At 38.1% G+C, this 24368-nt stretch overlaps 1 protein-coding gene across 1 annotated transcript in view; it reads left to right on the plus strand.

Moving 5' to 3' along the window:
• SRBD1 (S1 RNA binding domain 1) overlaps nucleotides 1-24368 on the plus strand; it is a 229899-nt gene that overhangs the window by 179513 nt on the left and 26018 nt on the right. The window contains exons 17-18 of the mRNA XM_068970186.1: nucleotides 18868-18974; nucleotides 20799-20975. Coding sequence (XP_068826287.1) covers nucleotides 18868-18974; nucleotides 20799-20975 — 284 coding nt within the window. The remainder of the gene's footprint in view (nucleotides 1-18867; nucleotides 18975-20798; nucleotides 20976-24368) is intronic.

The raw sequence follows: 24368 nt of genomic DNA on the forward strand, positions 1-24368 counted from the left end.
TAACGTAACAAGCACAGGATTGTGAAGATGAATTAAGTTAGCATTGTAAAATTCCTGATACCTATTGGCACCCAATATAAATATTTTCTGGTGTTATTATATAAAATGAGTTTTCTTTTACAAGGCTTTTGAAGAACTTTAACAGCTTCTCTGTAATACTTTATATTTTGCCCCTTTGTGGTAGTATCAACTGCACCGAATTATGAAAATTCAACCCTGTCACAGACATTGACTTATGCCATACCTGTCATTAAAGATTACACACCTCATCCAATGAAAGTTATTAGGTGTACATTAGAAGGATTCTGGAGACAGCACCATTCCTTACAAGACAAGTAGGTAGTTACTTCTTTTTTTAAAAGGTGCATTTCAGAATTATTTGCACATGGGGACTGCAAAAAAATCACATTAGGTTTTTGTTTATTTAGCTAATCGCAGTATGCCCATTTCCACTTGTGCTCCTTGATGCTGCCAGCTCTTCTCCCTAAGCTCTGCGTCCCTCCCAAGGTTTTCAGTATTTATTATGTTCCTCCCATTTGCATGCTAGGGGGTTCGTACTTAGAATGCTCCACCACAGATCTGTCTCCCAAACTCCAAACTCCATTTATCTACTGACCAACCTGAACTTTCAGTTTGGAAATCTAACAGACCTCTCAAACTTAACATATCTAGAAAAGAACTCTTGACCTCCCTCTACTCAGCTCCTTGCCTCCCCCAAGTTTAAAACGAAATCCTAGTCTTGTTTTAAAAAAATCACTTTTATGAAAATCCCTGATTCTTCCTTTTTTGCTTTATTAATTTCATCTACCTCTTTTCATTCCAACCACCTTACTCTAGACAGCCATCATCTCCCTCTTGACTTGCTAAAAAAGTCTCTTATCAAGACTCCCTATTTCCATTTCTGTCTTTCTTCAACCCATTTTCTATATCATGCTTTTTTTTAAATGTAAGTCAGCTCTTCGCATCAGGTGGCCGAAGTATTGGCACTTCACCTTCAGCACCGGCTGAAGAATAAAATAAAACAATAAAATTCTAACTCCTTGCCATGGGACCTGTGCAATCCTTGTCTACTTCTCCAGTCTTATTTCTGACCACTTTTTCACCCCCATTGAGCTCTGGTCACACTGCCCTCTTTTCAGTTTCATGAACACTGTATCTTGTTCCCACCTCAGGGCTCTTGCACTTTTTTTTTTTTTTTCTAGTCTAGAATAATCTCTCCGGCTCTTTCCACGGCTGGCTCCTTCTCATTCCTCAAGTGTCAGTTTTAATATATTTTTTTCAAAGAATCAATTCCCAGTCGCCCCAGTAGCCACCTTTAATTCCTTGATCTATCATGGTTCTCTGTTTATTTCCTTTATAACATTTATCACAAGTTGTCATTCTTATTCATTTATTTAATGATATATTCTATATGTTTGCTGCTGTACTCTCATTAATTAGAATAAGGCCAGGTACAAAGTAGACACTCAATGAATGAGTGAGTGAGTGAATTCTTAGAAGCATTAGAAAGGTTGCTTTGAGTCTCTTTAGAACACTTCCAAGCTCATTCAGGTCATTGGCAGAGTTCATTTCCTGACTGAGTGACTGAGAACCCCAGCTTTTTACCAGCTGCTGGCTGTAGTCCACTGTCAGATTCTGGAGGTCACTCACAGTTCCTTGACACATGGGCTTCTTCAGAGTGACTGCTTACTTCATCAAGACATTAGGAAAATTGCCTTTCCTCTACACCCTCAGCTCATCACTGAAGTGAGTGCCTGTCACCTTTGCTGTATTCCACGGCTTAGAAGCAAGTGGCAGGTCTTACTCACACTCAGGGTGAGGGAATTACACAAGGAGTGAACACCAAGAGGTGACTGTCATGGGGGTCACCACAGGGTCTGTCTGCTACAGCAGTTAATTATAAAAGTGCTGGTTTTCTTGGGGCTTCCTGGGTGGCTCAGTGGTAGAGAATCTGCCTGCCAGTGCCAGAGACGCAAGAGACACGGGTTTAATCCCTGAGGCAAGAAGAGTCTCCTGAAGAAAGGGCAACCTGATCCAGTGTTCTTGCCTGGGAAATCCCATGGATAGAGGAGCCTGGCAGGCCAAAGTCCATGGGGTCGCAAAGAGTCGAACGCAACTGAGCCACATGACTGAGCCAAGCTGGTTTTAAACGTAACCTGGGTCAGAGTGACTATTAAAGGGAGTGAAGCTTACTACTGCTTCCCGTTGGAATGAAGGACTTTGGTTGATTCTGAAGTTTTGCATTCAGAACAGCAGATATTTATTACAAACCTGTTGCTGCTGCTGCTGCTGCTAAGTCGCTTCAGTCGTGTCCAACTCTGTGCGACCCCATAGAGGGCATCCCACCAGGCTCCCCCATCCCTGGGATTCTCCAGGCAAGAACGCTGGAATGGGTTGCCATTTCCTTCTCCAATTACAAACCTACTCTTATGAATAAAAGACACTCCTGCCTCAAAGAGAAGGAAAGACGTTTTTTTAGAATATTATAAGAGGGAGGTATGTAAAGAAGGCAGCTAGACTACCTTTTCCTCCCATTTCCTCTCAATATCAGAAAAAAAATTAAATCCTTTCATACTAAAATGGAAATGAGTTGCTAATTCACTCTAAAACCCAAATTTATTTAAAATAAACTGTCAGTTCCAAACTGAGATTTACTCTAACAGAATATTCCCCTTGGTGGTTTGAGGAATGAATAAGATGAATTATTTGCACTTGGGTCTTGCTTGCATAGTTGATCCTATAAGGACCAGTGTTTAATTCTTATGCCCTAGAATTCTTTACTTGGTAAAGAGGAGTTAGGAACATCTGTATCCCTCTTACAGATTCTCTAATTTGTATTTTCTTGAACTCTGTAACCTAATCCGTGTCCATGAATGGTGTAGTTGCTCTATGCATCAAATATTTTTGATTTTCCCCAATTCTACCATGACTCATAGAGATACTTGGGGAAAATGAGTCATTATACTATATTGAGCCTTAAAGAAAAGATTGTCTAAAAATAACGTTTGGTTGTATCAAGGTACATACCTAGGTTTGCTTTTTGCCCTTTCTGCTAGAGGTGCCTAATCATTTTCTAATCATGTTGACCGTGAGATTGTCTGTGGTAAATGGAGTCCGATGAATGAGTCTCACAAGTCTTGACTTGGGAGGTGGCAAATCAGGACTTTCTTCCTGAGGGTTTCTTTGCATTCTGGGTCCAAATATCCTGGGTTCTTTGGCTTCTTTTAAGGATGCTTGTACTTAGCTCATGTTCAAAATGAAAGAAGCTTAAGGTTAACTCAATTTCCAGGAAAATACTTAAGCTTTTCGAATTAGAAACATCAGAGATTAGTCTCTGAGTAATGTCTGAGTTAACCAGTACTCTTTATTAACCTAGAAACCTACCAGAAACTATTTGCCAGAGTATTTGGTGGCTTGAAGTGAGAGAGCCTGTGGCTATAGTCATTCTTAACATGTTGTGTTAGGGTACCTTAGATTTCATTTTTAAATATCACCTTCTGAGCTTACTGTTAATTGATTCCTTAAATTCTATAATATGAATTTAAGTTGTATTACTATAATACCCTCAACCAATTCCGTGTCACTAATACCTCCTTTTATTTTAAGGCAACTCTTTCTCTTAAACCAAATTTCCAACTTCAGTAAGAAGAATGCAAAAACAAAATTGCCACAGATTTGTTTCTGGGGTTCCTTCCTTTATCCTGTCAAGTTCTAATTTATTGAGTATCTACCATGTGCTAAGAAGCATAGCGTTAGTAAGGGGGAGTGCAGAGAAAAGTCTAAATGGATAGAAAACACACAGCGAGATCCTCAATTAAACCAGTTTTCAAGGAAATACACATTAAAACAGCGATCAGTTGAGTGCCTACTATGTACTAAGATGTAGCAGCGAACAAAATGTAAATATTTTATTAACTTACACAACAAACCTATGTGAAGTGGATGATAAGTATCATGGTAAAAATAAAATTGGAAATGGGGTAAGAGTGTTTTGGGTGGCAGTATTTTGGATCCCTGTCTTCACTCCCACCAGTGCAGGAGGCAAGGTATAGAGTAATCATCTCACTTTCCGTTGACCTCCCGAGCCTGCTGCTGTCATAGTCACGTAGCGGCAGCAGACCTGCCCACAAAAGGGAACGTTACCTCACATATTAACATTCAGGCCCTGTGGAAACCTGTTAATGTGGATGCTGTGCTTGTGGTGTCAGCCTCAGGTGTCACTGAGGAAAATTTACTGTCTGGAATATTAATGGACTGGAAGCCAATTTGTGTCTAGCTGCATGTGTGGCCACGTATGAGTATATGTATGTGTATTTGGGGAAAGAAAATATATCTTTAGAACTTACTACTGGAAATATCCATAAGGAACCTAGTTTCTACCATTTGGGGAGGAAAAAACCTTTTTTATTACTTTGCAGTAATACCTCCTTTTAACCCTAACCCCTGTACCTCACCTCTAGTTTAAACACCAGGCTGTCAAAAGTTCTGTGCACAAGGATTTCTCGCCCTCTCTCGTATATGCACCACATACACAATAGTTTCAGGTCAGACTTTCTACACACCGTGTTTTAATTTATTAGAAGGGAAATTTCCCTCTTGTGGCTAATCTTTGCACCCTAAATTTTTCTAAAGTTCACATTTATGACTAAGCTATAAATTTCTAAAAATAGAGATTTATAGTGGAAATGTTGAGTCCTTCGTATTATGTTAGGTCAAAATGTCTAGCTAATTGGTATGCATTTGTTCATGCATATGTCATAAGCCAGGAGTATGTGCTAGCCCAGGCCCTAGACGTGACCACACATGGAACAAATAGGTGTGGCCTAAGTTAGATGTGTTAATGTTTTCCTTTGTTTACAGCAAATTAGATGGTGTGAGGCACTGGTTTGGAAAAGTCTGTGGGCAAGGCAGACATTTAGGATTTATGGGCCTTTACTTAGCCAATATTACTTGGCTTTCTTACACCGTGTCGACCTGTATCCACTAGGGGACATAGGAGCACCTACTTAAAGACAGAATGAAAGCCTGCCTAGATTAAAATTTAAACACTGGACAATTGAGATTATGAAAAGACTTATTTTTTAGCTTCATGATTCATAAAGAAGTATACATTTTGTTTAAATTTTAATCATCATTGGAAACTTCTTAAGGCAGGATCAGTATCTTATATTGATAATTATGGAAGGAGAACCAAACAAGAAGCAAACTAGCACACTTGTGCCATTTAACTGCATGCTTTTTTTCATTAAGTTTCCATGTGATCTACCAAAGTGATGCTGAGAATGATTCTGACTTTGAAAATTACTGTATATAGAAAAGACTTACCTTTTGGGTTTAAAAGGTGAGCCATCTGGGGAGGATATCTATTATCAGATACTAAAAACCAAAAACCCTGGATAGCTGCCCTAGAGTTGTAAATCTTGAGAGAGATATGTAATGAAGGGCATTAGTGATCCCTCCTAAAATGATCATCTGGCCTAACAGTTTCAGAAACTTAGATGGGGTTTTTGTTTATTTATAGTTTTTTTTTTTAAGGTATCATTTACATATAGAAAATGGCTGCAATGAATTTTGACAAATGCATAACTCACATGTAGAATGTTTCTGTCATTCCAGAAAGTTCACTCCTGCCCCTTCCCACACACAGAGCACTGTTCTTGTTTTCTTCTACCACACATTAGTTTTGTCTGTTCTGAAATTTTATGTAAATGACATTATATAATTCATCTTTCATTGCATCCAAGTTTTTTCAGTTCATCAATGTTTTTGCATTTTGTTCTTTTTTTGTTGCAGAATGGTAGTCCATTGTATGAAATTATGCATTTTAAAAATTCTTTCTCCTATTGATGGCCACCTAGACTATTTATCGTTCTTGACTATTGGTGAATAAAAATGCTACAGACATTTGTGCACAAGGTTTGAGGGGAGGCCTATTGTAAAAGTTTCCCTTAGATAAATGTTTAGTAGTTCAATTGCTGCAGATGTTTTGAAGCTTTGTAGTTAGGAAAGACATATTTTCTCTGTTAATTCTTCTTTCATTGAAATCTCTTTTTGTCTGCTATTAATATAGCTACTTTAGTTTTTGCAGTCTTAGCGTTTGCATATTTTTTTCCCATTCTTTTAATTCCAACCTATTTGTTTATATTTACTCTGTCTCTTTGGGACAATATATAGCTATATCTTGGTTGATAATCTTCGCCTTTTAATTGAAGCATTTACCTTATTAACATTTAATGTAAGTATTAAGAGAGATGAATTAAGGTCTACAGTTTTGCTGTTTCTTTTATTTGCCCCATCTGTTTTTCTATCCTGTTTTTTCTTTTCTGCCTTACTTTGGCAGAAAATCAAATAATTTTTAATTTTCCATTTTAATTCTTTTATGGACTTTTCACCTGTACTTTCTTGCATTTTTTACTTATTGGTTACTCTAGGGATTGCAATTTATATTCTTACCTTTTCACAGTCTATTTAGAGTTAATATTATGCCAGCTTTCTACTGTTATTTGTGTGATTGTTTTCATATACGTATATCCCAAAGTACAGTGCTATAATTTTTGCTTTAAATGGTCATATGTCTTTTAAGTAAATTAGAATACACATATACTCATGTGTACGTGTGTTTTCTAGCCTGAAGAATTTCTTTTAACATTTTTTGTAGTCTAGGTCTGTTGGTAGTGGGTTCACTGAGCTTCTTGAATGTATACATTATGATTTTGAAAATATTGAGGAAATTTTAGCCACTACTTTTTCAAATATTTATCATCCCTATTTGCTCTTTTTCTCTGTATACATATATTTAGATATTCTGATATTGTCTCACAGGTCACTAAGGCTCTGCTTTTTCCTCCCTCTCTGTTTTATCTCTGTTCTTCAGAGGATAATTTCTATTGGTTGATTGCCTGGTGGCTCAGTTGGTGAAGAATCTGCCTACAATGCAGGAGACCTAGGTTCAATCCCTGGGATGGGAAGGTCCCCTAGAGAAGGGAACGGCACCCTACTCCAGTATTCTTGCCTGGAGAATTCTGTGGACAGGGGAGCCTGGTGAGCTACAGGCCATGGGGTCTCAAAGAGTCAGACACGACTGATCAGCCAATACACTTTCATGTCCACTGACCCTTTCTTCTATTCATCTCTAAGCTGCTGTTAAACCTTTCCAGTAAAATTTTCATTTTAGGTACTGTATTGTCAGATCTGGAATTTCTATTTAGTTATTTATTACAGCTTCATTTCTCTGCTGCTGTTTCCCATTAGTCCATTTATGATCATGTTTTCCTTTAAGTTTTAGCTGCTTTAAAGTTCTTGTCTGCTATATTCAACATCTGGGTTATTCTGAATTGGTTTCTATTGACTGACTGTTCTACACTTTCACTCTGATATGGGTCATATTTGTCTGCTTCTTCCTGTGTCGAGTTATTTTTTATTGTATGGTGGACATCGTGGATATTATGTTTTTGTAACTGCAGATTTTGTTGTCTTCTTTTAAAGAGTATTGAATTTTATTCTCAGTTCTGTTCAGTCACTCAGTCATGTCCGACTCTTTGCAGCCCCATGAACTGCAGCATGCCAGGCCACCCTGTCCATGGCAAACTCCTGGAGTTTACTTAGACTCATGTCCATTGAGTTGGTGATGCCATCCCATCTCATCCTCTGTCATCTCCTTCTTTTCCCACCTTCAATCTTTCCCAACATCAGGGTCTTTTCAAATGAGTCAGTTCTTCACACCAGGTAGCCAAAATATTGGAGTTTCAGCTTCAGCAAATCAGTCCTTCCAGTTAATATTCAGAACTGATTTCCTTTAGGTTAGATCTTCTTGTAGTCTAAGGGACTCTCAAGAGTCTTCTCCAGCACCACATTTCAAAAGCATCGATTCTTCGGTGCTCAGCTTTCTTTACAGTCCAGCTCTCACATCCATACATGACAACTGGAAAAACTATAGCTTTGACTGATGGACCTTTGTTGACAAAGTAACGTCTCTGCTTTTTAATATACTGTCTAGGTTGGTCATAACTTTTCTTGCAAAGAGCAAGCGTCCTTTAATTTCATGGCTGCAGTCACCATCTGCAGTGATTTTTACAGCCCCCAAAAATAAAGTCAGCCACTGTTTCCACTGTTTCCCCATCTATTTGCCATGAAGTGATGGGACCGGATGCCATGATCTTAGTTTTCAGAATGTTGAGCTTTAAGCCAACTTTTTCACTCTCCTCTTTCACTTTCATCAAGAGGCTTTTTAGTTCTTCTTCACTTTCTGCCATAAGGGTGGTTTCATCTGCAGATCTGAGGTTATTGATATTTCTCCCAGCAGTCTTGATTCCAGCTTGTGCTTCATCCATCCCAGCATTTCTCATGATGTACTCTGCATACAAGTTAAATAAGCAGGGTGACAATATACAGCCTTGACATACTCCTTTTCCTATTTGGAACCAGTCTGTTGTTCCATGTCCAGTTCTAACTGTTGTTTCCTGACCTGCATACAGATTTCTCAAGAGGCAGGTTAGGTGTTCTGGTATTCCCATCTCTTTCAGAATTTTCCACAGTTTGTTGTGATCCACACAGTCAAGGGCTTTGGCATAGTCAATAAAGCAGAAATAGATGTTTTTCTGGAACTCTCTTATTTAACGATCCAGTGGATGTTGGCAGTGTGATCTCTGGTTCCTCTGCCATTTCTAATACCAGCTTGAACATCTGAAAATTCATGATTCACGTATTGCTGAAGTCTGGCTTGGAGAATTTTGAGCATTACTTTACTAGCCTGTGAGATGAGTGCAATCGTGAGGTAGTTTGAACATTCTTTGGCATTGCCTTTCTTTGAGATTGAAATGAAAACTGACCTTTTCCAGTCCTGTGGCCACTGCTGAGTTTTCCAAATTTGCTGGCATATTGAGTGTAGCACTTTCACAGCATCATCTTTTAGGATTTGAAATAGCTCAACTGGAATTCCGTCTCCTCCACTAGCTTTGTTCATAGTGGTGCTTCCTGAGACCCACTTGACTTCATATTCCAGGATGTCTGGCTCTAGGTGAGTGATCACACCATCGTGATTATCTGGGTCATGAAGATATTTTTTGTATAGTTCTTCTGTGTATTATTGCCACCTCTTCTTAATATCTTCTGCTTCTGTTAGGTCCATACCATTTCTGTCCTTTATTGTGCTCATCTTTGCATGAAATGTTCTCTTGGTATCTCTAATTTTCTTGAAGAGATCTCTAGTCTAAAATTTTATTCTAGCAATCAGTAAATTTATTATCAGATCAGATTGAATCTTATAAAGGTTATTATGTCTTTTTAACAGAATTGAGTGGAAAGACAGTTTCCATTACCCCTTGCTCCTATGTATGCACTATTGCCCCCTCCACTCGCTCCACTATCAACATTCCACACCAGAGTGATACATGTTACATTCAGTGAATATACTGACACATCATACTACCCAAAGTTCACCGTTTATATTAAAGTGAAAGTCGCTCAGTTGTGTCTGACTCTTTGTGACCCCATGGACTATACAGTCCATGGAATTCTCCAGGCCAGAATACTAGAGTGGGTAGCCTTTCCCTATTCGAGGGAATCTTCCCAACCCAGGGATTGAATCCAGGTCTCCCGCATTGTAGGCAGATTCTTTATCAGCGGAGCCCCAAGGGAAGCCCAAGAATATTAGAGTGGGTAGCCTATCACCTTCTCCAGCGGATCTTCCCAACCCAAAAATTGAACTGGGATCTCCTGCATGATAGGCAGATTCTTTACCAAGTGAGCTATCAGGGAAGCCCCTATTTTATATTAAGGCTAATTACTCGAAATATGTTGTACATTCTATGGATTTTCACAAATGTATAATGACATGTGGGCTTCCCAGGTGGCACAGTGGTAAAGAATGCGCTTGCCAGTGCAGGAGACACAGGAGATGGGGGTTCAACCCCTCGGACAGAAAGGTCCCCTGTAGGAGGAAATGACCACCTACTTCAGTATTCTTGCCTAGGAAATCCCATGGACAGAGGAGCCTGGCGGGCTGCAGTCTGTGGGGTCGCAAAAAGTCATTCACAGCTAGGTAACTGAGCACACACGCATGACGACATGTATCCACCATTGTAGTATCATACAGAATAGTTTTACTACCCTAAAGATAGTCTGAACTATGCTGATTGAGTCCTCCCTCCTCTCTGACCCCAGGCAACCACTAATCTTTTTATTGTCTCTGTAGTTTTGCTTTCTCCAGAATGTGATAGAGTTAGAATCAAACAGTATGCAGCCCTTTTAAATTGACTTCTTTTCATGTAATGTTACGTATTTAAGTTTCCACCCTGTCTTTCTATGGCTTAATAGCACATTTATTTTCAGTATTGAGTAATACTTCATTGTCTGATTGTACCATGATTATTTCTTCATCCACTTGCTGAAGAACATCTTGGTTGCTTCTAAGTTTTGGCAATTATGAATAAAACTATTTTTATCTTCTGGGAGAGATTGTAGAGAACTGGTATGATTTCTTCCTTAAATGTTTGGTAGAATGAATGAGTCTGAAAAGGATTATTATAAAGTTTGTTAAAATGGATGTAGAGTAACCTTTACTCTAGGACTTCAATAGCCCCATTTCTAAGGCCTGACCTTTCAGAGGTATCAGCAAAATACCTGGATGATCAGTGAGGTTTCCCTACAGTGACAGGCAGGACTTCGCAGTCACAGAAATCTCCGTATAGCCTCAAACTCCCAGACAGCTGCTTTTTTTGCCTGGTTTGTAGAGTCTTCTCCTGGTGCCCTGGGTATATGTAGCCAAGTATTTAGCCAGTTTTATAGTTGTTAATGGTGGGAAAAGTACTCTGGTACCAATTACTCTCTTACAGCTAAAAGTAGAAGTCTTGTTTGTTTTTCACAAAAATGTCTTTGACCAGATACTAAGGTGCACATATTTAGGCCAAGACTCCTTAAGGCCAGCATATAAAAAGTCCTGGAGTTTTGTGCTGAATGGAGATTTCAGAGATTTTGAAGTGTCCTGGAAACAGAAATTCTGGTTGTCCAGAAGTGGGGAGACCTCACTGACCAAGTATGGGGACTCCTTTGAGACCCAGAAGATCCAAGCCTTAGGAGTGGAGCTACTCTAGCCCTGGAGTCAGAGTGGAAGGTTGATTTGTTTAAAAATTAGTTTCCATTTGTCTTCTGCAGAACAGAGAAACAGTCATTGTCCTAGCGATCTTTCTGTCAAGTTAACTCGAATAAACTGATTTAAATTGAGTGGTATAAGTTTATGCAAATTGGGTGCCTAAATACTGAGTTGGTAGTAAAGGAGTCTCCAGCATACTCTTCATATGCTTTATCAGAGGAGGAAGATTTACAAAGAGAATGTCTTTCTAGACTATCTTTTCCCATTACAACCACTGGCTATACTTTAATCTGTTTCCATATCTTTTAGAAAAGTAGTGCTGAAATGCCTTTTGCCATCTAGAGCCCCATAGGCACAGTGAGTTGTTCATTGTATCTATGGTTTATTCATTTAAAAAAACAAAGATGTTCTGCTGGTGTTAGTATCTGTTTTCAAAAGAATCTGCTTATGAAGAAATATTTTTAAAGTCTTTTTCAAGACTTTTCAAGAGTATTTGTCTGTTACTTGTAAACGTGTATGATCCAGTAGAGAACACATAAGTTTTTAAAAAGATACTATGAGAAAAATATGGAACTTTGTTCAGTATTCCCTCCCCTAAATGTATCTGATTTTTACTTTTAGTAAAACAGTGTTACATGCAGTATTTCTATGCTGCTGACCATTGTCTTAGTCTTTAAAAGAAGTATATAAAGACCTCTTGTATACTAGACTTGAAGAATTGTAGGAGGAACTACTGTTAAATACACATTTTCTGTTTTCTCAAATGTTTTCCATTCTTCTGTCAGTTCTGTCTTTTATGGGTCATTCAACCCACACATTTCTGGATGACTTTTAAACTGTCACATGTCAACCAAAGAAAAGTAGATGTAAGATGAGGAAATGAACTTGCCTTATTAGAAATTTGGCTAGACTTTTCCTGTAAAGGTTTTTACATTTTTAGTTTCTAAGTGCATTTTGCATTTTGACAATAATAAGAAACAGGAAGGGACATGAGTGAATGATAATTGCTAAAGAAAATACTCAAGAATGTTGCATGAGAAAGCCACTTGGGAATAAACCTAAAGTTTATATGGAATATGCAAAGTGAAATTTTGTTGCTATAGTCTACAGACAGTATTCCATCTGGGAGGATTTTTTAAAATAATTGTGAGATAATTTTAGTGCTTAGGACCAATTTTTTTGAAAAAAGAGCAGTTTAGATCAGCAATTCTTTAGAAGTTTGTGGTAGAGCAATAATAACAATGTGGATTCTGACCTCAAAAAAAGCTGATGATTATAAATGACTGCTTATATTCCTTTTTAAAAATCCTGTAAATTTTAGGTAAAAATCTAATAACCCAAACAATATTTCCTTGAATTTGAAACAGTCTGTTTATAAAATTGAAATAACTTGCCCTGGAATTCAGAATAAGGTAACCTTAAAAAAAAAAGGAACAATTCATCTTTCCTGGCATCAAGTCCTTGACGATTAGCACAATCATTCCTGGGATCCTCTTGCCTCTAATACTCATGACTACCAATAGAGTGGTATGTCACAGCCCAGCTTTCAGCAGATGTAAACTGAGCTTCTTGAAGACCTGAAATTCATATGGTTTTTACTATACTTTCAATACCGAGCACAGCTAACACAGTGTCTGGTACATAATAGTTGCTTAGAAAATGTTTTTAGAATGGCAGATATCAATGCCTCTGATTTAATGTCAAAGACACTATTATGAGAACAATGTGGAACTCTGTTCAGTATTCCCTCCCCTAATCATATATGATTTTTACCTTTAGAAAATACTGTTAACTCTTTAGTACTTTTGTAAGCAAATAGTTGGGGAAGAATATAGGCAAAATCCCGGATTATAGATAACAGCAAAAATTTTTATTACATGAGTCTAACTGCTAGAGGGATTTAAAAAGTATTTCAACCTAGTATGTTGTTATCTTGGACATACCCTTTTTTTTTTTTTAAGCATTAGCTTTTTTTTTTTTTTTTTTTTTTTTATTTTTTTTTTATTAAATTTTAAAATCTTTAATTCTTACATGTGTTCCCAATTTTCTTTAAAGGGCTTTTTTAAAATATAGCTGTTCTGCCTTATGCTTTGTAATGACTTCATAGTAATTCGTGTTGTGGTTATTTCATAATTTATTTGTATCAGTACCTTCTGGGTGAATTGTTAGGTTGTACACACACATACGTACATACCTTTGAACAATAGTCTTGCTATTTCCTTAGAATAAATTCTATGAAATCATGCACAAACTTCTTACAGTTGTTGTGAGGATTAAATTAGATAATATTATAGAAGCCTTATAACAGTGCCTGACAGTAAAATCTCAAGGACTTTGGTAGTATTGTTGTTTTTGTTGCTTTAGTCTTGCCACTTGGAGAAGGAAATGGCAACCCACTCCAGTATTCTTGCCTAGAGAATCCCAGGGATGGGGGAGCCTGGTGGGCTGCCGTCTGTGGGGTCACACAGAGTTGGACACGACTGAAGCGACTTAGCAGCAGCAGCAGCAGCAGCAGTCTTACCACTAGACATCAAGCTCCTAAATAAAATAACTGCTTCAACTAGAAAAACATCAGAGATCCCAACTCCAAGTGGCTTGAACAATAAGGAAATTTATTATTCTTTTACTAAACAATAAGGAAATGTCATTGCTAGAAGGTCATTGTGTGTGTTGGGACGGGGGCAGAGTGGGCAAGAAATCCAGAACTGGTCAATACAGGATTTCAGGAAGATCCAGAGTCTTTGCATATGTGTTACCTGCCATATTCAGGGAGTCAACTTGATCCTCAAGCCAGTCCTGGTGACATAAGATAATGCTTACTTCAGCTGCAGGAGGCATACTTGAATGAAAAGAAGAAAAGACATGGGTCTATATTTGAGAGGGATATCTCTTTCTGAAAGCCTCAGAAGATATACCTTCACATTTTATTTCCTATGACTGGTTAAGTGGAATGAGACTGGTGATATTGGCTTAGCGCATTATTTTTTATACCTTTTGATCATGATACATAGTAGAAAATATATTTTATACCATGATCAAGATACTCATCACACATATGTTTGCATATATGTATATGTCACTCTATACAGTAAAACATAATTCAAAATAATAGCTCCTCAATATAATACTTATCCTTACTACTTATGATAAAATTAAACACTGTTTTTTATTTATATTTAAATACAAGGGTTTTTAACCCTCAAATAAAAACATTCATAAAGATTTCATGGGTAGTATAAGTTGTTCATAAATTTGTTCCAGTCCAGAACACATGAAGACGGTGAACCTATAAATTTTGATTGAGTCAAGATAAATACTTTTTCACAGAAAGAGGTAATTGAGAGTGGTAAAATAATCTTGGAAGTGGTAAAATAATCTCAGATGGTAGAGTCTGCCTGCAGTGCAGGAGACCTGGGTTCAATCCCTGGATTGGGAAGATCCCCTGGAGAGGGAAATGGCAACCCACTCCAGTATTCTTGCCTGGAAAATCCCATAGACAGAGGAGCCTGGTCGGCTGTAGTCCATGGGGTCGCAAAGAGTAATGAATGTGTCCACTGATACAGGCAAGAATCATCAGTGAATTCTATACTCAGAGATAGAATACACAAGTGCAAGAATACCAGGAGTTGGAGATCACTGGGAACCATCTCGGAAGCTGCCTAGCACAGAGTATAAAATTATAAGACAACTCAAATGCAGTGTGTGGCCCTGGATTCAATTCTGGATTGGGAAGAAAATGCTGTTAGGTAGAATTGGGACATTTGATGAAATTTGAGTTTGGCCTCTGCATTAGATAGTATTGTTGTTGTCTAGTCACTAAGTTATGTCCAGCTCTTTGTGACCCCGTAGACTGTGGCCTGCCAGGCTCTTCTGTCCATGGGATTTTCCAGGCAAGAATACTGTACTGGGTTGCCATTTGCTTCTCCAGGGGATCTTCCCAACCCAGGGATAGAACCTGAGTCTCTTGTGTTGCAGGCAGATTCTTTACTACTGAGCCACCAGGGAAGCCCATTAGATAATATTACATTGCTGATGACTTACCTGATTTTATTTATCATATTAATACAGTGGTATATAATACAGTGTCCTTATTATTTGGAAATGCACACTAAAGTATTTGTTTGAAAAAAGGCTATGAGGCGATCCTTTATACTACTCCTGCAGGGTTTTTTTTTTTTTTTTTTCTAAACTTGAAGTTATTTCACAGTTAAGTTTTTTTTTCCATTTCTACATTTACTTTGGCATTTTTAAAATATAAATTATTTTAATTGGAGGCTAATTACTTTACAATATTATATTGGTTTTGCCATACATCAACATGAATCCACCACGGGTATACATGTGTTCCCCACCCTGAACTCCCCTCCCACCTCCCTCCCCATCCCATCCCTCTGGGTCATCCCAGTGTACCAGCCCGTGGCATCCTGTGTCATGCATCGAACCTGGACTGGCGATTCATTTCATATATAATATTATACATGTTTCAATGCCATTCTCCCAAATCATCACACCCTCGCCCTCTCCCATGGAGTCCAAAAGACTGTTCTATACACCTGTGTCTCTTTTGCTGTCTCGTGTACAGGGTTATCGTTACCATCTTTCTAAATTCCATATATATGCATTAGTATACTGTATTGGTGTTTCTCTTTCTGGCTTACTTCACTCTGTATAATAGGCTCCAGTTTCATCCACCTCATTAGAACCACAGTTAAGTTTTAAAAAGGCGAGGGAAATTGTTTTTCAACTGAAAAAAAATGTATTTCTTGAGTTTTACATCCACTGAGTGCATGATTGTACCTCATGATGTTAGATCCTTTTAATGCGTTGTAGGATTCAGTTTGTTAGTGTCTTGTTGAGGACTTTTGCACCTGTATTCATAAGGAATATCGGTCTATAGCTTTCTTACCTGGTGGTATCTTTGATATCAACTAACCTCACAGAATGAGTTAAGACATGCTCCCTCCTCATATGTTTTTCTGAAAGAGCTTTAAAAGGATTTACTGTTAATTCTTTAAATATTTGGTAGAATTCGTTAGTGAAGATGTCCAATCCTAGATTTTTCTCTTTGGGGAGATTTCTGATAGATCTGTTCATTTTTCTTATTTCTTCTTCAGTCAGTTTTGGCAATTTTTTTTATTTCTAAGAATTTTTGCTTTTTATTCCTTCCAGTTTATCTAGTTTAATTTATATTGAACAATAATACATTTTTACATTATATGCAAGTATCTGATTTCAGCTTTATGTGAGAAATTGCATTTAAACCATACAAAATAAATCCTCCATACAACTGCCTTGCTTGTATATCTGACCTAACGTGCATCTATCATGATGACATTTTCAGCATTCTGGTTGCTTCACATCCTATCAATGCTTGGTATTTTTCATCTTTTTCATTTTAGCTATTCTGATAAGGACTTTTTATTTGGCCTTTAATTTTGAAGATGTTTAAGAACATTATTACCATAATAGGTCTGTCATTGTTATTGTTTTCCATATTTGTAAAATCATTTTAAAAATTAAGTTTTTTTTTAATATGTAAAATGTGGTTCAAATAAAGTCAAAGATTGCTGAGTGGAGTCAACATTTTCACTACCAAATCTGGTGGTTGAACTTGCTTTATTGTTCTTTTTTTTTTTTTCTTCAAAGTTTAAAATTTTCAGTTGAAAGATAACTTGTACTAACTCAGTTTGAGTATACAGATTTCTCAGGAGGCAGGTAAGGTGGTCTGGTATTCCCATCTCTTGAAGAATTTTCTACAGTTTGTTGTGATCCACACAGTCAAAGGCATTGGTGTAGTCAATAAAGCAGAAGTAGATGGTTTTCTGGACCTCTCTTGCTTTTTTGTTGATCCAACGGATGTTGGCAATTTGATCTCTGGTTCCTCTGCCTTTTCTAGATCCAGCTTGAACATCTGGAAGTTCTCAGTTCACGTACTATTGAAGTCTGCTTGGAGAATTTTGAGCATCACTTTGCTAGCATGTGAGATGAGTGCAATAGTTGGAACATTTTTTGGCATTGCTTTTCTTTGGGATTGGAATGAAAACTGACCTTTTCCAGTCCTATGGCCACTGCTGAGCTTTCCAAATTTGCTGGCGTATTGAGTGCAGCACTTTCACAGCATCATCTTTTAGGATTTGAAATAGCTCAACTGGAATTCCATCATCTCCACTAGCTTTGTTCGTAGTGATGCTTCCTAAGGCCCACTTGACTTCACACTCCAGGAAGTCTGGCTCTGGGGGAGTGATCACACTATTGTGGTTATCTGGGTCATAAAGATCTTTTTTGGATAGTTTTTCTATGTATTGTTGCCACCTCTTCTTAATATCTTCTGCTTCTGTTAGGTCCATACCATTTCTGTCCTTTATTGTACCTATCTTTGCATGAAATATTCCCTTGGTATCTCTCATTTTCTTGAAGAAATCTCTAGTCTTTCCCATTCTATTGTTTTCCTCTATTTCCTTGCATTGATCATGGAGGAAGGCTTTCTTATCTCTCCTTGCTGTTCTTTGCAACTCTGCATTCTGATGGGTTTATCTTTCCTTTTCTTCTTTGCCTTTCTCTTCTCTTTTCTCAGCTATTTGTAAGGCCTGGTCAGACAACCATTTTGCCTTTTTGCATTTCTTTTTCTTGGGGATGGTCTGGATCACCACCTCCTGTATAATTTGTAACATTAGTCTGTAACATATAGTCTGTTTGTAACATATAGTCTGTCCATAGTTCTTCAGGCACTCTTTCTATCAGGTCTAATCCTTTGAATCTATTTGTCACTTCCACTATATAATCATAAGGGATTTGATTTAGGTCATACCTGAATGGTCTAGTGGTTTTCTGTACTTTCTTCAATTTAAGTCTGAATTTTACAATACGGAGTTCATGATCTGAGGCACAGTCAGCTCCTGATCTTGTTTTTGCTAACTGTATAGAGCTTCTCCATCTTCGGCTACAAAGAATATAATCAATCTGATTTCGGGATTGACCATCTGGTGATGTCCATGTGTAGAGTTTTCTCTTATCTTATTGGAAGAGGGTGTTTGCTATGACCAGTACGTTCTTTTGGCAAAACTCTGTTAGCCTTTGCCCTGCTTCTTTTTGTACTCCATAACCAAATTTGCCTATTACTCTAGGTATCTCTTGACTTCCTCCTTTTGCATTCCAGTCCCCTATGATGAAAAGGACATCTCTTTTTAAAAAAAAAAAAAAAAAAGACTTATAAGCAATAGTCTCTTCAATTTCATGAAATATAAGAGTTCGGTTTACTGTCAAACTTACTGAATATTCATGTTCTCCTTCCTGTTCACTCTTCTCTTAAGAACAAAGGGTCATAATACACATGCAAGTGAAGATAAGACTTCAAAGCAGCGTGCAAATGATAGTAACCAGCATGGCTCAGTGTGCTTCCAGAACCAGCAGCAGCATTGCTCTGGAGCTTGTTGGAATGTAAATTCTCAGGCCCCAACCCAGACCTACTGAATCAAAGACTCTTGGTGTGGGGCCCAGCAACCTGTGTTTTAACGAACTCGAGAGGTAATTTTTATAGCAAGCTAAGGGAAAAATACCAGTGCTGTTGTACTCAAGTCAAGTGTTTAAGTAGAGAGTATGAAACACAGATTCCTAAAGTTTAGGTCAATTACATCAGCAAACCGTGTTTAAGAGAAATGAACAAATTGACCTTGCTGTGTCTTAACTGAGCCTGCTATCTGTAATACAGGCAAAGTAATGGAGAAGTCCAAGAATTCCATGTTCTTTACTTTTGATTGATGTTTGATCTTTCTTTTCAGCACGATGTATCTCAGACCCTGCTCAAGGCAACACTGGACAGTGTTGTAGAAGAATGTGTCAGTTTTGTGGGAGTGGATATTAACATCTGTTCAGAAGTTTTGTTAAGGTGAGACAAGAAGTCTGGCTAAAGATTACAGAATCTTGAGTTTCTTTACTGACTGTCCAAACTCAGTTAAAACAAGGGGACATATGTGTGAAGTTGCCAAGTATAGAAAATCGATCAGTTCATACATTGCTTTAAGTAATCAGTCAGGGAGGAAGACATCATTTAAGAAAATAATCATAAGAATTCATATATATTATCATTTTTAATATGGAAAATCTAAAATGAAGATAACTGTTGAGTCACTGCTGCTGCTGCTGCTGCTAAGTCGCTTCAGTTATGTCCGACTCCATGTGACCCCATAGACGGCAGCCCACCAGGCTCCCCCATCCCTGGGATTCTCCAGGCAAGACCACTGGAGTGGGTTGCCATTTCCGTCTCCAGTGCATGAAAGTGAAAGGTGAAAATGAAGTCACTCAGTTGTGTCCGACTCTTAGCAACCCCATGGACTGCAGCCCACCAGGCCTCTCCACCCATGGGATTTTCCAGGCAAGAGTACTGGAGTGGGGTGACATTGCCTTCTCCATTGAGTCACTGCTGCTGCTGCTGCTAAGTCACTTCAGTCATGTCTGACTCTTAACAACCCCATGAACTGCAGCCCACCAGGCTCCTCCATCCATGGGATTTTCCAGGCAAGAGTACTGGAGTGGGGTGCCATTGCCTTCTCCATTGAGTCACTAATAGAATTTAAATAAGGTTAACATGGAAAAGAGCCATTTCCCATCACGTAATAAGGAGATATTTTTCACTAGTTCAGTCTCTTGCTTACATCCGTCAAAGCTGGCCATCACCAGAAGATAAATTCTGAGGGAACGGTATATGATTACCATATTTTTACCTTGATTCCTCAAGTTACATATCAAAATCTTTATCATGTTAATACTATTATCACATCTTACATGCTCTTTTTCCCCCCTGGGGTTATAGAAGAGCTGTTCTTTTGTTCCTAATCTTGCATTTATTATACAAGTCCGGAAATTCTGGACCTCTGGGGAAAAAAATCTAGATTCTTCTGCTTTGAAATTAGAACAGCAGAAAATAATCCCTTGCATTTTAAGGTATTGCCTCCCTGGTGGCTCAATGGTCAAGAATCCACCTGCCTAGCAGGAGAGGTGGGTTCAGTCCCTGTATCAGGAAGATCCTCTGGAGAAGGAAATAGCAACCTACTCTAGAATTCTTGCCTGAGAAATCTCATGGACAGAGGATCCTGGCAGGCTACACAGTCCATGAGGTCGCAAAGAGTCAGATACAACTTAGCAACTACACAACAGCAACTTTCTACCATAGTAATAAATATTCCATAATTCCATGTATGGAATTCTGTAATAGAATTCAGATTCTCTAATTAACATCAAGTCAACTACCTAATGACAGAGTTTTTTTGTCATGGATAAGTACCTTTCCACCGTTTAAGTCTTGGCTGACAAAAAAATAAGAGAGTACAACCCAGCTGTAGCTGTGGTAATTTCTACTCCTGAATCACTTTGTAAGCTAACTGGGAATAGGCAGAATTATTACTTGATTTAGAAACATAAGTAATGTAACTAGTGTAGAAATACTGTAGGAAAGTAGTTTTCTTAGACCTCTGTTAACCAGTTTGCCAGCGTCTTTATGACAGCCCTGGTTTGTCACTATTTTGCTTTCTACTGTCCTTCACTCCTCTTGGAAAACTGTTTCCCCTTTGTCTTTTTGACATAATCCACCTTTGATTAACTGAACTTAGAGACATAGGACAAGTCTTTTATGTTTCTTTACATGCCATCTTTTCTTTCAGTTGTCTTAGAACAATTATATTGGCCACGTTACTCATTTTGTTTATTTTTTTAGGCATATCGCTGGACTCAATGCCAACCGAGCCAAAAATATTATTGAATGGCGTGAGAAAAATGGGCCATTCATCAACCGAGAACAGCTGAAGAAAGTGAAAGGGCTGGGTCCAAAATCTTTCCAACAATGTGCTGGTTTCATCAGAGTCAACCAGGATTATATTCAAACATTTTGCAGGTGATTATTAAAGTGTATGCTGTTTTTTCTAATATTAACCTCCTCCTCTTGTACTGTTACCCATCCTTCTCACTGGCATAAATCCTAGCTGTTCATTTCTTCATTCCTTCATTCCATATGTGTAGACTATCTTAATCTTTACTAGGTACTGGGAATACAGCAGTGAACAAATGAACAAATTCACTGGCCTCATGGAGTTAGGTTTTAATAAATGAGACAGACAAAAAATAAACTAGTAAAACAGTTTCAGGTAAGTGTTATAAAAATTAAAACAAAGCAATATGACACTATCTTAGGGAGCAATAAACTGCTTTATATGAGTTATTTACTGAAAAGTTATTTGAGCCAAGTTTTGAATGAAGTGAAGGAGCCAGTCACATAGGGATCAGAAGGAAGGCATTCAAGCAGAGCAAACAATATGTGTGCAGCAGCCTAAGGCAGGACCACTTTGGTGTATTTAAGAAAAGAAGCTAAGGCCAATGTGATCGGAGCACCACAAGTGGAAGGACTGGTACAACATGAGGCTACAAAGAAGACTTTGCAATGACCACTTCATATTGACAGCTGTTCCCCTAAGCATAGTTGAGGGACTTCCCTGGTGGTCCAGTGGTTAAGACAATGTGCTTCTACTACAAGGGCCACAAGTTCCATTCCTGGTCAGTGAAGTTCTACATGCCATGGAAGTGTGCCCCACCCCACCCCACCCCCGCCCAAAAAAAAAAGGGCAGCATAATTGAGTTTCCCTGCTTCTTCCTCAGTGAAAACTGGCCAAGGCATTAATTATCAGATGTGTAAATTAAGAGCTAAATTCTTGCTTTCTAATCCTGGTAGCACAAAAAGCAAAGAAATTGGGTAAACTTCTTAGCATTTTGTAATCATAAAAGACTAGCTTTTATGCCTTGGCTTCTTTGGAACTACTTGATTCATTCATTGTGTATTTTTTCTTCTGACACGAAAGTTACAATCATTTGTTTTTTTTCTGGAAAAGACTGAGGGAAAACCAGCCCCTCTGAAAAGCAGAATATATTATAAATCCATAGTAATTAAAACAGTTTGGTTTTGATGTAGAAATAGGTAGAACAGAACAGAGTCTGAAATACACTAAAACACAGAGGGAATTTAATTTATGATAAAGGTGACATTTCATATAGTGGGGAAAATCGATTAATTAACCAGTAAAACACTTGGTTAGTAAATTCAAATAGTATAAAAAAGAATAAAGTGAAACTTGTCCCTTCAAAATAGTTTTTTATATATTGCTTCCAAAAATAAATTTATACTTATATAAGCTTATATATATGTGTCTATTATTTTTAAATGCATACAGAACAACTTATGGTATACAACTAGTTGAAACTTATTTTGTTTCAGTAATATATCTTGGATCTCTTTCCATGTATTACATATTGATTTATATCATTCTTTATATATGCCAGCACAGTATTTAATTTATAAATGGACTGTAATTCAATCAGTGCTCTGTTGGTGAACATTTGGGTTATTTTAAAGCCTTAGTTTTTTTCAACTGGTAATGAAGGACTTGAAGATTCATGACTATTATATTTCCTTGATAGGTCATGCCTTTATTCAGAATGACTATTGCTATCTTATTGAGTGTTTTTATTTTCAAATCTATTTTGTTTGCTAGCATTGTTGCCATATCTGCCTTTTCAGAATATGCTTGGTATGTTTTATTTTCAAACTTTCTATGACATTTAGTTTTTTATATGACTCATAGATTTTCTGGTTTTGCTTAATATTAATCCATTCACAGTTATTATGCATATTGATATGTTTGAACTTCCATCTTATATATTTTCTCTTCATGCCTTCATGCAATTTGTTACATTTATCAGTTAACAGGGCTCCTCCCTGTTTTTCTCCTTGTCTTCCTTCAGTTCAGTTCAGTTGTTCAGTCGTGTCTGACTCTTTGCAACCCCATGGACTGCAGCATGCCAGGCCTCCCTGTCCATCAACAACTCCTGGAGTTTACCCAAACTCAAGTCAGTGATGCCAGCCAATTGTCTCATCCTCTGTCGTCCCCTTTTCCTCCTGCCCTCAATCTTTCCCAGCATCAGGGACTTTTCCAATGAGTCAGCCCTTCCCATCAGGTGGCCAAAGTATTGGAGTTTCAGCTTCAACATCATTCCTTCCAATGAACACCCAGGACTGATCTCCTTTAGGATGGACTGGTTGGATCTCCTTGCAGTCCAAGGGACTCTCAAGAGTCTTCTCCAATACCACAGTTCAAAAGCATCGATTCTTCGGTGCTCAGCTTTCTTTACAGTCCAGCTCTCACATCCATACATGACCACTGGGAAAACCATAGTCTTGACTAGACAAACCTTTGTTGACAAAGTAATGTCTCTGCTTTTTAATATGCTGTCTAGGTTGGTCATAAGTTTCCTTCCAAGGAGTAAGCGTCTTTTAATTTCATGGCTGCAATCACCATCTGCAGTGATTTTGGAGCCCCCAAAAATAATGTCTGTCACTGTTTCCACTGTTTCCCCATCTATTTCCCATGAAGTGATGGGAACAGGTGCCATGATCTTAGTTTTCTGAATATTGAGCTTTAAGCCAACTTTTTCACTCTCCTCTTTCACTTTCATCAAGAGGCTTTTGAGTTCCTCTTCACTTTCTGCCATAAGGGTGGTGTCATCTGCATATCTGAGGTGATTGATATTTCTCCTGGCAGTCTTGATTCTAGCTTGTGCTTCCTCCAGCCCAGCATTTCTCATGAGGTACTCTGCATGTAAGTTAAATAAGCAGGGTGACAATATACAGCCTTGACGTACTTCTTTTCCTATTTGGAACTAGTCTGTTGTTCCATGTCCAGTTCTAACTGTTGCTTCCTGACCTGTATAAGATTTCTCAAGAGACAGGTCAGGTGGTCTGGTATTCCCATCTCTTTCAGAATATTCCACAGTTTATTGTGATCTACACAGTCAAAGGCTTTGGCATAGTCAAGAAAGCAGAAATAGATGTCTTTCTGGAACTCTCTTTGCTTTTTCCATGATCCAGCAGTTGCTGGCAATTTAACTCTGGTTCCTCTGCCTTTTCTAAATCCAGCTTGAACATCAGGAAGTTCACGGTTCACGTATGGCTGAAGCCTGACTGGGAGAATTTTGAGCATTTGCTAGCGTGTGAGATGAGTGCAATTGTGTGGTAGTTTGAGCATTCTTTGGCATTGCCTTTCTTTGGGATTGGAATGAAAACTGACCTTTTCCAGTCCTGTGGCCACTGCTGCGTTTTCCAAATTTGCTGGCATATTGAGTGCAGCACTTTCACAGCATCATCTTTCAGGATTTTTAATAGCTCAACTGGAATTCCATCACCTCCACTAGCTTTGTTCGTAGTGGTGCTTCCTGAGGCCCACTTGACTTTGCATTCCAG

Source organism: Capricornis sumatraensis, chromosome 1, assembly GCF_032405125.1.
Source record: "Capricornis sumatraensis isolate serow.1 chromosome 1, serow.2, whole genome shotgun sequence".
Taxonomy (NCBI): domain Eukaryota; kingdom Metazoa; phylum Chordata; class Mammalia; order Artiodactyla; family Bovidae; genus Capricornis; species Capricornis sumatraensis.